At 46.5% G+C, this 12,165-nt stretch overlaps 2 protein-coding genes across 2 annotated transcripts; one reads left to right on the top strand and one right to left on the bottom strand.

The window, feature by feature from the left end:
• The first annotated feature begins 2,674 nt into the window (after nt 1-2,674).
• On the top strand, nt 2,675-3,538 carry LOC135671590 (probable CCR4-associated factor 1 homolog 11). Its single transcript, XM_065179797.1, has one exon. The coding sequence runs from the start codon at nt 2,675-2,677 to the stop codon at nt 3,536-3,538; it is 864 nt and encodes a 287-aa protein (XP_065035869.1).
• A 306-nt stretch (nt 3,539-3,844) lies between these two features.
• LOC135671604 (myb-related protein 1-like) lies at nt 3,845-12,049 on the bottom strand. The gene is made up of 3 exons (XM_065179806.1): nt 11,880-12,049; nt 4,491-4,560; nt 3,845-4,422 (listed from the first exon to the last, which is right to left on the bottom strand). The coding sequence occupies exons 1-3, from the start codon at nt 12,047-12,049 to the stop codon at nt 4,330-4,332; spliced, it is 333 nt and encodes a 110-aa protein (XP_065035878.1). The 3' UTR covers nt 3,845-4,329.
• Between the last annotated feature and the right edge of the window lie 116 nt (nt 12,050-12,165).

The raw sequence follows: 12,165 nt of genomic DNA, 5'->3' as shown, positions 1-12,165 counted from the left end.
GAACTTAGCTTGCGTTGCCTAAGACGCGCTTCGCCCTTGCGATATTGTTCCGCAAAGATCAGCCCACTTGCAACCTCTCGCAGGTCCCGAAGGACCTGTAAAAGAGAAAGTTGATTAGTTCGAAATAACGAGCAACGGACAAGTCCCAAAGTCTCGTGAAAAGGGGAAGCTTTACAAGCAATTCAACGAGCACCTTGCATGCACAAGAGAAAAGAGGGAGAGGGGGAAAACAAGGGCTTTAGAAGGTTGAACGAGCAGCTGCAAGCCCACAAACAGCTGCTCACCGAGTCCCGGGCGCAATAACAAGTTCCCGTCAAGGCAACGTGCGAACTTGCGAATGAGTGTTCAACGCCCGGTACTATACCGAAGCCCCATCCACCCCTGTGCCACCCGGGGGGTTCAAAGGGGCTGAGATGGCTGACGTTTTGGTGAGCGGAGGCAGATTCCAAAAATCAACCCGCGGCACACGAAAACGGAGCTATTTTGGGTTGTTTTGCTCGGTTCGGTGAGCGGTCGCTCTGTAACGCTGCAGCTTGTTCGAACTTACATTTTTACAAGCAAAATGACTCAAAACCAAGGCAAAACAGGCTGCCAAGTAACTGTACATGTAGATGAGAGCGACGAACGGTTTGTTCAACGGAGTTGTTGCGGGCGCGCGACGACCGTTCGTGACAGTGGGCACATAAGACCCACTCCTTACTAATGCCGCAGCTAAAGAAACCATGCCCCGCATTAATGGTTGGCAGCATGCCCCAGCTTCCCCAACCGCCTCCTGGCTGACATCTCAACAGAAGCCATGCCTGTGCATTAATGACTAGCAGTATGCCCCTGCTTCCCCAGTAGCCTCCTGGCTGACATATCAACAAAAGCCATGCTTCAGTATTAATGATTGATAGCATGGCCCGATTTCACTAGCCTTCCCCTCCGGACGACCGATGGAGGGCCCACTCCTTGCCTAACCCAAAGCGACAGGGGAGTCAACCCAAAGGCGTCCCAACGGTCCGCACCAGCAAGCCGTCCTTATTAATGCCCCCCCCATACATAGTAAGAGGGGCCTGGCTAACACACATCTAGATTGCTCGATGCCTAGGTAAAAAATCCAAGCCCCAGACTAAGACAAAAGGAGGCAGGCAAAAACCCTCTATTCTCTCATTTACACTACTCACACTATTGTCTTCCTCCCCCTCCATCAGTCCATCTTTCGCTAACTTAAGCATCGAAGGGGTTGACCTGGGACACCCTCGGCACAAGCCTATTGTGCAAGGTCGTCAGCGTAGCATGAAGGCGTGACTAGAAGGCAAGCCAGCAGAAGAGACCTACACTTTTGGCAGATAACTAATCAGGCCGACTCACCGATCGACGGTCTTTGTGTGTTAACAAGAAATATCCAAAAGTTGAGTTTGTACCCTATGACTTGCAAATTTCTTAGATGTCAACAAATTTAGTATAAGAAACTATGATATATCCTCTTTCCCACCACATAGAGGTTGGAGATATGGAATATTTTTTGTTAATTTACTTACCCAAGATTAAGATCTTGAAAAGTAAAGCACTTCTTGGATGTTTAAAATTTTTAATACCCAAAAACACATAACATAAATTGACAGAAAAGAGATGTTTAAATTGTCGACAGCAACAATTTCTCAGCTTCGTAATGAACATTTCCTATATTAAATCTAAGTATCGAAGCAACACAATTCCACCCACAAGTTATGTGGAAGTTCTTATACCGAAGAGTGTCAGTGTGGATGAATCGGCATGTATCATTTCTGCAAATCATTGCCACAGTCATCCTCCATCGATAGATAGTTTCATCATCTATATCCTTTTCTTCATTCTCTTTTCAAAGGAATCGAGTTGATATTTAAGACCTAAGACTCAGAAGGGCCAGCTAGTCACAAATAATGCACCAAATCAGACAGCAATCCGAATCCTAGCAAAGGAATTTAAATGAACCAGCCAAGTAGGTTAAAGCTCAAAAACCCTAAGGGAACCTTAAAACTCAGTGCCAAACTCTCGGCGGCGCAATAAGCTGCTCGCTCGACAGATTCTGAACCAAGCGAAGAGCCCACCACATGATAACGACAACAAAAGCGAAGATTGAGGAAAGGAGAACAAGGGAGAAAGGATACGGTGTCCGGGAATGGCGATCTCGAGTATTGACGGCGAGGGGATTAGCGTTGCAGATGGACTCGACCGTGGTGAGGTCCCCGTTCCTCGCGGCGGCGTGGAGATCGGAAGATTCGCTGCCCCCCTTCGGTAATCGGTTCTTCCTCCTCGATGCCGCTCCGGGGTCTCCCATCTCCGCGGGGTGTGCCGTCGTGGAGCTTCAAGCGACGAAGGCAGCGGTAATACATAGTTGATTGAAGGCCGAGACGGTAGCAGGATGGGCCGAGTTAAGGCCCACAAATGTGGAGACGTACTTCGAACGAAGATACCTTGGATCGTTAGAATCGGACTAGGATTCCGAGAGACATTGGATCGAGCTGGGGCTTAACACCCGCATCTTTCCTTCTTGGATTAGGATTATAGCTCGATTCGGATAGGATTCCGAATCGAACTGGGGTTCGGACACTCTGCCTGTTATATAAGGACGTGACCTTTGGACTTGTCACGCATCACTCCTCTCCGACACTCTTCTTCGCTCCACACTGTTGTATCGTCGCGTGGAAAGATGTCTTCGCAACGAGGAGGAGGAGGAGGAGGGCGGCAACATTTGGTGGTGCGCTCGGTTTGGGCGTGGAACTTGGAGTACGAGTTCTCCATCATTGCTTCCCTCGTGGATCGCTTCTCTTACGTCGCCTTCGACACGGAGTTTCCCGGCTTCCTCTACAGAACTCGGAGGCCACACCGTCTTCTCCCGCCCAGCCTGCGCTACGCCTTCCTCAAGGCCAACGTCGACAAGATGGAGCTCGTCCAACTCGGCCTCACCCTCTTCGACGCCTTCGGCGACCTCCCCTCCATCGGCACCGGCGGCAGGGTCGGGTACGTGTGGGAGTTCAACTTCCGCGAATTCGATGTCCGACGCGACCTCCACGCGCCGGACTCCGTCGACCTGCTCCGCTCCAGTGGCATCGACTTCGACCGGCTCCCCCTCTACGGCATCGACTCCGGCCAGTTCGCCGCCCACCTCTATCGTTCCGGCCTCGTCGCTCATTGCCGTTTCTGCCGCCCGCACTCCACTCGATGGATCGCCTTTCACAGCTGCTACGACTTCGCCTATCTCATCAAGGTGCTGGGGTTCGGCCGGCCTCTGCCCGACACCCTGGAAGAGTTCCTCGGCCTGGTGAACTTGCTCTTCGGAGAGACTGTGGATCTCAAGCACATTATGCGCGGCTGCAAGGGTCTCTCCGGCGGGCTGGAGAGAGTGGCGAGTACCCTCGGGGTGCCACGCCAAGCTGGGAAGTCGCATCAAGCTGGATCAGATAGCTTGGTGACCTGCCAAGTCTATCTGAAGATGAAGCGGAGGTTCTTCGACGACCAAGACGCCAAGGTGGCCTGCCATCGCGGCATCATCTACGGCCTACAAGCCTGCTGAATTCCTCCTTCGTTCTTGGAGTTTGTCAACGCAGCGCAGTGAAGGTGGTCGATTCTCAAAGCAAGTCAACTCAAATATGATCTTTCTCTTTTTCTTTGTGCACAAATGTCGAATGTTTCAACGTAAATAATATACAAATCAAGTCGTCTGTCAAATTCGGATGTGAAAATTGATTGCTGCTTGTGATGTATGGTAAGAATCCGAAGATTGTTGGATATGCACCACATCGATCTGTGCTCTGTTATTTTCTTGGATAAACTGATAGCTTTCAAATTGGGCAAACAACATGATATGTTGATGGCCGAAGAGAGGAAGTTCCCGTACAAGGGGGAGTTGTTTCGTCCACGATCAAATCATTCAACAAACCGCAGTATAAAGATTTACGTTGTAGGAAAGAAACATAGACTCGATATCAACTCGATGCGCACAATGACAGCATCGGATGTGTCTGCAAGTGCAGAATCGACAGTCAAAGCTGGTTTACAACCCCTGCGTTTGGATTCTGAGATCCAAGTCGTTTCCTCTGGATCCACCAACCATCTCACCTCTGCTTCCTTTCACATTCAAATCCAGCAGAAGAAGAGAACTGTCCTCGGCCTCATCTCTACCTTCCTGATAAAGTTGAAACCCTCAATCGTTCCTCTTCTTGATGTTTTCCTCTGACCGCACTAATCTCAGCTCCGAGTGCTTCTCTTCGCAAACCCGACCGACGTTCTCCGTCAAGCCTGATAGTGGCAGGTCGAAATCCGTAAGCTGGGCTCTGGTGGCTTCCAAACTGCCTGACGAGCCATTCATGTCGAAACAAAGATCTTCTGAGCTTTCTCCAGCATTGCTTGCAAGTACTTCCTCTGAGCCTTTATACTCGTTTGCAATTTCTTCTGTGCCTGGTAAAGAAATCTCGCGAATGTTACAAGGAGTAGGGCCTTTGTTTGCCACACACCAATAGGCTTACCACGAGCTGCTCCTGCAGTTTCCTCTGCACTTCGATCTGATACCACAACGCCTCTCCAAGAAGTATTTCTCTGCATGGTTTGTGAAACATTAGATGACCGATATAAATTAGAGAGCATAAATCAAAGCCTGGAGTTCACGGGATTACTAAATTACAAATACTACATCAAGTGCACAAACATTCAAATCTATACCGTTTAATAAGAATCACAAACTAACCATTACTGCTAAGATTCTTACGCTTCGCAAAACTTCCCTAGCTTGTTCGAAGCTATTAAATCCTTTGTAGTATCTCGAGTCAAGAAGCTCTTCTCCGCGATTTATTTTCTTTAGCACAGTCCTATTTATTTGCAGAACTCATTGACGTTTTGTATGCAGCGTCACATCCCATATTTATAAAAAGAATAAAAAATCAGTAATTTATTATCCATTATTTATATAATATACTTTCTTTTTTTGTTTTTTTTTTCTTAATCCTTTAATTCAAATCCTTGTCTTTACAATAGTAAATTTTTTATTAATTAGAAAAAGGACCACATCTTCTTAGTAAAGTCATAAGTCTCTTCCACCGAATTTCTCCATCAAGCCTGATAGTGGTAGGTCGAAATCCGTAAGCTGGGCTCTGGTGGCTTCCAAACTGCCTGACGAGCCATTCATGGCGAAACAAAGATCTTCTGAGCTTTCTCCCGTATTGTTTACAAGCACTTCCCCAAAGCCTCGATTCTCATTTGCAATTTCTTCTGTACCTGGTCAAGTAATCTCGTGAATGTTACAAGGAGTAGAGCCAAAGCCCATTGTAGTGGGTCCACTCTCTCGCTTACGCGGTCGAGCCAAAGTCCATTGTAGTGGGTCCACTCTCTCGCTTACGCAGTCGAGCCGAAGCCCATCGTAGTGGGTCTAACCTCCTGCTTACGCGATCAAGCCAAAGCCCATCATAGTGGGTCCATCCTCCCACAACGACGATTGAATCAAGACCCGCAACGACAGACTGACACCGATACTCTCGCTACGACAGTTGAATCAAGACCTGCTATAGCGGAAGCCGTCACAACAGACCGATATCGATACTCCAGATCCTAAATAATCCTGATCGCGATGAGATCACGATAATGAGATCGGTTCACCTTTAAACACAGATCCTAAATAATCCAGGTCATAGGTTTACTCGAGAGGGACATCGAGAAAACAAGACAGATTAGTGTGATGTATACCTGTCCATATGATGCATGCAGCTGATCTTATAGCTGCTCGTTTGGGGACACTAGGGATATAGTACATCTGCTCATTGGAGAATGAGTTTACTGATTGATCCACTTCCGGAATGCTGAATGGCTGATGATGCCTTATTGTCAGACAACTATTTCGTAGTCCCAATGGGGTATCTGGTCCATAGGCTAGAGACACCAAGGATATCTTGTATTAGTGCTCCACTCTTTAATATCAGACTTATAAGTTTGGATGTCCCAAATCTAGCATAGTTGGTCATCGGGAGTGATAGTCAACCTTACGAGAGCTATTGAGTATCGATAGAAGATCATCCGCTCTCAGTATCATGAGGAATATCTCATATGTTCTTGCTCAGAAAAATCCCTAGCCAAGCTCATTTGAATTGAGAGAGAAAGAGTTCTCCGAGAGAATCCGATTAGAGCGAGACTCGAGTAGAAACCATATGGGTTTGACAGCACCATACCCGGTATACGGTCTCTGTGATATTATATGAATGAGGGACTAAAGTTACATGGTAAATGAGGACTGACATGTCCAATGGATTGGATTCCCCTATATCATCTAGGGACTACGACATAATGGCCTAGTACGTCCGCAGTCGATGAGTCGAGTGAATTATTATTAAGATAATAATTCATTGAGCCAGAATGAGTTTTGATAGTTATGACTCATGGCCAGCTCGATATTGGGCCTAGAGAGTCACACACATATGGTAGGCATTGTGATGAGTAGAGGTTTGAATATGAAATATCCGCCGGGGCCCCTATCTTATTAGATATCTAATAAGCCCCTGAATTATTAAATCTCATGGAAGAGATCCAATAAGTGCTCATGAGATATTATTAGATATAGATATACTAATATAAGATTCTTGGGTAGTTGGATGGAGATCCTCCCCAATAGGGGAGGATCCATTAGGGTTAAGTTTACTGCGAAACTCAATAAATTGGAGGGAATAAGTGGTTTCTAGGCTAGAGCCTTTTGCTTGCCTCTCATATTCTCCTCCCCTTCTCCAAGAAAGGAGTGCGCTTGACCTCATTTACCATCTCCTAGAGATCTGCAGGGATTCAGGAATATACGATCACCTTAGGTACCACAATTTATCTTATACGCAGTTTTTAGTTTCGCGGATTTTTGCGCACTAATCTTCGCACGACGATGAATACAACTTTAGAAATTGGGGATTTTGTTTTCTGTTCTTCCGCTGCGCATGTGATGTCGCCCCCCAAGATTTCCCAACAGATACTCCCGCTATGACGGATTGATACTGATCCTCCCGCTCAGACGATCGAGCCAACACACTCACACCTTGTTGGTCGAGTGCCTGCCCAAGAAGTAGAAGAAGGGGCAAGCCCAAAAGAAGACCCAACCTTCCGGACAGTAGGGGGAGGGAAAAACAGAGAGGGAAACCTCCCAAAGCAGAAGGGGGAGATCAAAAAATGAGAGAGAGTGAACTACCGTGCGAAAGGGGGGGAACAAAGCGAGAGAGGGAAGGAAAAAAGAAAGGATTCACCTAGGTCAACATTTTTAATGAGATACTCGATGAGCTCTAGATGAGATCCTTGGACAGCACAGTGCAGGAGGGGTCAAACCTTTCATGTTAACAGGCCTTGATAGAGACATCAGAGGATAATAGGATCCTAATTATCTCTAGATGACCTTTCTGAGCAACAAAATGGATCACAACCGTATCACCCATAGCACTAGCTCCAACGTTGGCCTTATTTTTGTAGGGAAATCTTACTACCTCTGTATGCCCACACCAGAAGCTAAATGAAGTCTCAATTTTATATTTTTCGTGTCAAGGTAGCAACATTAGATTACCAAACAAAAGATTTTGCAATAGATTCGTTTGTTCCAATTTTTTACGGAATAAAAAGAAAAGGAAAAATATGCAATGCATCTTTAGAATTGATACGGAGAAGCTTGGCACTACCATGTCCCCTCTCCACCTAGGCCAGCAACGCCACCAAAACCAAACGTGGGGGCCCCACCGACTCCTCCCAGGAACAGCTCTGCGGCTCGAACCTTAGCAGCCTTGGACCCCAGCATCCACCATTTGACCAGACCCGCCATAGCGGATCCATCCTCCCACCCATGCAGTCGAGATCAAGACCCGCTACGACAAAAGCCACCTCAACGGATCCATCCTCCCGCTTATGTGGCCGAGCCAAAACCCACAGCCGATCCATCCTCCCGTTTATGCTATCGAGCCAAAGCCCATCACAGTGAGTTCAGCATCCCGCTTATGCGGTCGAGCCAAAGCCCATCGCAGTGGGTCCACTCTCTAGCTTATGCAGTCGAGCCAAAGCCCATCGCAGTGGGTCTAACCTCTCGCTTACATGATCAAGCCAAAGCCCATCACAATGGGTCCATCCTCCCGCTATGACGATCGAATCAAGACCCACTACAATAGACTGACACCGATACTCCCGCTACGACGGTTGAATCAAGACCTACTAGGACGGAAGCCGTCACAACATACAGATACCAATACACATGCAACAACGATCGAATCAGGACCCGCTACGACGGAAGCCACCACGACGAATTGATACCGATACTGCTAGTCATAAGTGCCCTACAAGCCAATCATGTGAGTGATGGCACATGTGACTTGACACATAATCTTTTTGCTTATTATATTTTGGCATTGATCACTTTATATATATATATATATATATATTGTGATGTCCTTGGATCTGTTCAATGGGAATCAGATCATAATGTAATCACAATAATGAGATCAATTCACCTTTAAATACAGATCCTAAATAATCCTAGTCATAGGTTTATTCGAGAGGGATATCAAGTTACCGGACATACTGGTGTGCTGTATACCCGTCCATATGATGGATGCAGCTGGTCTCATAGCTGCTCTTGTATGAACACTAGGGATATAGTATAGGTGCACATTGGAGAATGAGTTCACTGATTGATCCGCTTCCGGAATGTTGGATGGTTGATGATGTCTTATTGTCATACAACGATTCCGTAATCTTAGTGATGTATCTGATCCTTAGACTTAAGACACCAAGGATATCTTGTATTAGTGCTCCACTCTTTGATACCAGACTTTTAGGTTTGGATGTCCTAGATCTAGCAAAGTCGGTCATCGGGAGTGATAGTCAACCGTACGAGCGCTATTGAGTGTCGATAAAGGATCATCCGCTCAAAGTATCATGAGAGAAATATCACATATGTTCTTGCTCAGACAAATCCCTGGCCAGGGTCATTCGGATTGACAGAGAAAGAGTTCTCCGAGAGAATCTGATTAGAGCGAGACTCGAGTAGAAACCGTATGGATTTGACAACACCATACCCGGTATACGGTCTCTGGGATATTATATGGATGAGGGACTATAAATATACGGTAACTGAGGACTGATAGGTCCAATGGATTATATTCCCCTATATCGTTTGGGGACTGCAACGTAGTAGCATAGTACGTCCGCAGTCGATGAGTCGAGCGAGTTATTATGGAGATAATAATTCACTAAGCCAGAAGAAGTTCTAATAGGTATGACTCATTGCCAGCTCGATATTGGGCCTAAAGGGTTACACACATATGGTAAGCATTGCGATTAGTAAAGATTCGAATATGAAATATCCGCCGGAGCCCCTATCTTATTGGATATCCAATAACCCTCTGAATTATTGGATCACATGAACGAGATCCAATATTAGCCCATGAGAGATTATTGGATAGAGATCTACTAATATAAGATGCTTGGGTAGTTAGATAGAGATCCAATACCCAATAGGGGAGGATCCATTAGGGTTAAGTTTACTACGGAACTCTATAAATTGGAGGGAATCAATGGTTCATAGGCTAGAACCATTTGCTTGCCTCTCCTATTCTCCTCCCCCTCTATCAGAGAGGAGTGCGCTAGACCTCATTCACCCTCTCCTAGAAATCTGCAAGGATTCAGGGATATACGATCTCCCTAGGTATCACAATTTATCTTATACGTGGTTTTAAGTTTCGCGGATTTTTGCGTACTAATCTTCGCACGACGACGAATACATCTTTAGGAATTGGGGATTTTGTTTTCTGTTCTTCCGCTACGCATGTGATGTCGCCCCCCAAGATTTCCCAACAAATACTCCCGCTATGACGGATTGATACCGATCCTCCCGCTCATACGATCGAGCCAACACACTCACACCCTGTTGGTCGAGTACCTGCCCAAGAAGCAGAAGAAGGGACAAGCCCAAAAGAAGACCCAACCTTCCGGACAGTAGGGGGAGGGAAAAACAGAGAGGGAAACCTCCCAAAGCAGAAGGGGGAGATCAAAAAATGAGAGAGAGTGAACTACCGTGTGAAAGGGGGAGAACAAAGAGAGAGAGGGAAGGAAAAAAGAAAGGATTCACTTAGGTCAACATTCGTCACTCCTACATTTGCCCCTACAAAAGAGTGTCATCCGCCTCGATGGATCTCGCACCAACCATCACAGCCTTAATAAGGATCTCACAGCAAAAACAACACTCACGCAAGCATGTAGTAGTATAAGTAAAATGACAAAATTCAAGGCCCCTTTGCAGTGTCCCGAAGCACACCTTCCAAGGGGGGCAAACGAAACAAAAAAGTTTGGCATTGCCAGCTCACCTCGCCACCTAGGCCAACAACGCCACCAAAGCCAAATGTAGGAAACAACCAACTCCACCCAACCGCTAGTAGGGATCTGCCCTACTGTCCTAGCTTCCCAAAGTGGGCACACAAGACCCACTCCTTACCGATACCGCAACTAAAGAAACCATGCCCCGTATTAATGGTTGGCAGCATGCCCCAGCTTCCCAACCGCCTCCTAGCTGACATCTCAACAGAAGCCATGCCTTTGCATTAATGACTGGCAGCATGCCCCCTGCTTCCCTAGTCGCCTACTGGCTGACATCTCAGCAGAAGCCAAGCCTCCGTATTAATGATTGATAGAATGGCCCGATTTCACCAGCCTTCCCCTTCGGATGACCGAAGGAGGGCTCACTCCCTGCCTAACCTAAAGTGACAGGGGAGTCAGCCCAAAGGCGTCCCAATGGTCCGCACCAACAAGCCATCCTTATTAATGCCTCCACCATACATAGTAAGGGAGGCCTTGGCTAGCACACGTCTAGACCACTCAATGAGTAGGTATAAAAGCCAAGACCAATACCTAGACAAAAGGAGACAGGCAAAAACCGCCTATTCTCTCATTTACATTACTCTCACTATTGTCTTCCTCCCTGTCCATCTTTCACTAACTTAAGCATCGGAGGGGTCGACCTGGGACACCCTCGGCGCAAGCCTATTGTGCAAGGTCGTCAGCGTAGCTCGGAGGCACGACTAGAAGGCAAGCCAGCAGAAGAGACCTACACTTTGGACATATAACTAATCGGGCCAACTCACTAGTCAACTGTCTCTGTGTGTTAACAAGAAATATCCAAAAAGCTTAGTTTGTACCCTATGACTTGCAAATTTCTTAGATGACAACAGATTTAGTATAAGAAACTATGATATATCCTTTTTTCGACCACATGGAGGTTCAAGATATTGAATAATTTTTGTTAATTTACTTACCCGATATGGAGATCTTGAAAAGTAAAGCACTTGTTGGATGTTTAAAATTTTTAATACCCAAAAACTCATAACATAAATTGACAGAAAAGAGATGTTTAAATTGTCCACAGCAAAAATTTCTCACCTTCGTAATGAACATTTCCTATATTAAATCTAAGTATCGAAGCAACACAATTCCACCCACAAGTTATGTGGAAGTTCTTATAACGAAGAGTGTCAGTGTGGATGAATACGCATGTATCATTTCTGCAAATCATTGCCACAGTCATCCTCCATCGATAGATAGTTTCATCATCTATATCCTTTTCTTCATTCTCTTTTCAAAGGAATCGAATTGATATTTAAGACCTAAGACTCAGAAGGGCCAGCTAGTCACAAATAATGCACCAAATCAGACAGCAATCCGAATCCTAGCAAAGGAATTTAAATGAACCAGCCAAGTCGGTTAAAGCTCAAAAACCCTAAGGGAACCTTAAAACTCAGTGCCAAACTCTCGGCGGCGCAATAAGCTGCTCGCTCGACAGATTCTGAACCAAGCGAAGAGCCCACCACATGATAACGACAACAAAAGCGAAGATTGAGGAAAGGAGAACAAGGGAGAAAGGATACGGTGTCCGGGAATGGCGATCTCGAGTATTGACGGCGAGGGGATTAGCGTTGCAGATGGACTCGACCGTGGTGAGGTCCCCGTTCCTCGCGGCGGCGTGGAGATCGGAAGATTCGCCGCCCCCCTTCGGTAATCGGTTCTTCCTCCTCGATGCCGCTCCGGGGTCTCCCATCTCCGCGGGGTGTGCCGTCGTGGAGCTTCAAGCGACGAAGGCAGCGGTAATACATAGTTGATTGAAGGCCGAGACGGTAGCAGGATGGGCCGAGTTAAGGCCCACAAATGTGGAGA

The sequence above is a fragment of the Musa acuminata genome, unplaced genomic scaffold, assembly GCF_036884655.1.
Source record: "Musa acuminata AAA Group cultivar baxijiao unplaced genomic scaffold, Cavendish_Baxijiao_AAA HiC_scaffold_1142, whole genome shotgun sequence".
Taxonomy (NCBI): domain Eukaryota; kingdom Viridiplantae; phylum Streptophyta; class Magnoliopsida; order Zingiberales; family Musaceae; genus Musa; species Musa acuminata.
Note: the sequence above shows the minus strand (reverse complement) of the source record. Positions and strands in the feature narration are given on the sequence as shown.

Excerpts from the sequence above, each read along its gene's own strand:
- LOC135671604 (XM_065179806.1), bottom strand. The coding sequence starts at position 12,049 with ATGGGAGACCCCGGAGCGGCATCGAGGAGGAAGAACCGATTACCGAAG. Across the intron at positions 4,561-11,879 it reads GATCGCCATTCCCGGACACC|AGAAATACTTCTTGGAGAGG; the intron begins GTATCCTTTCTC and ends CAAACCATGCAG. Across the intron at positions 4,423-4,490 it reads AACTGCAGGAGCAGCTCGTG|GCACAGAAGAAATTGCAAAC; the intron begins GTAAGCCTATTG and ends TTTCTTTACCAG.
- LOC135671590 (XM_065179797.1), top strand. The coding sequence starts at position 2,675 with ATGTCTTCGCAACGAGGAGGAGGAGGAGGAGGGCGGCAACATTTGGTG.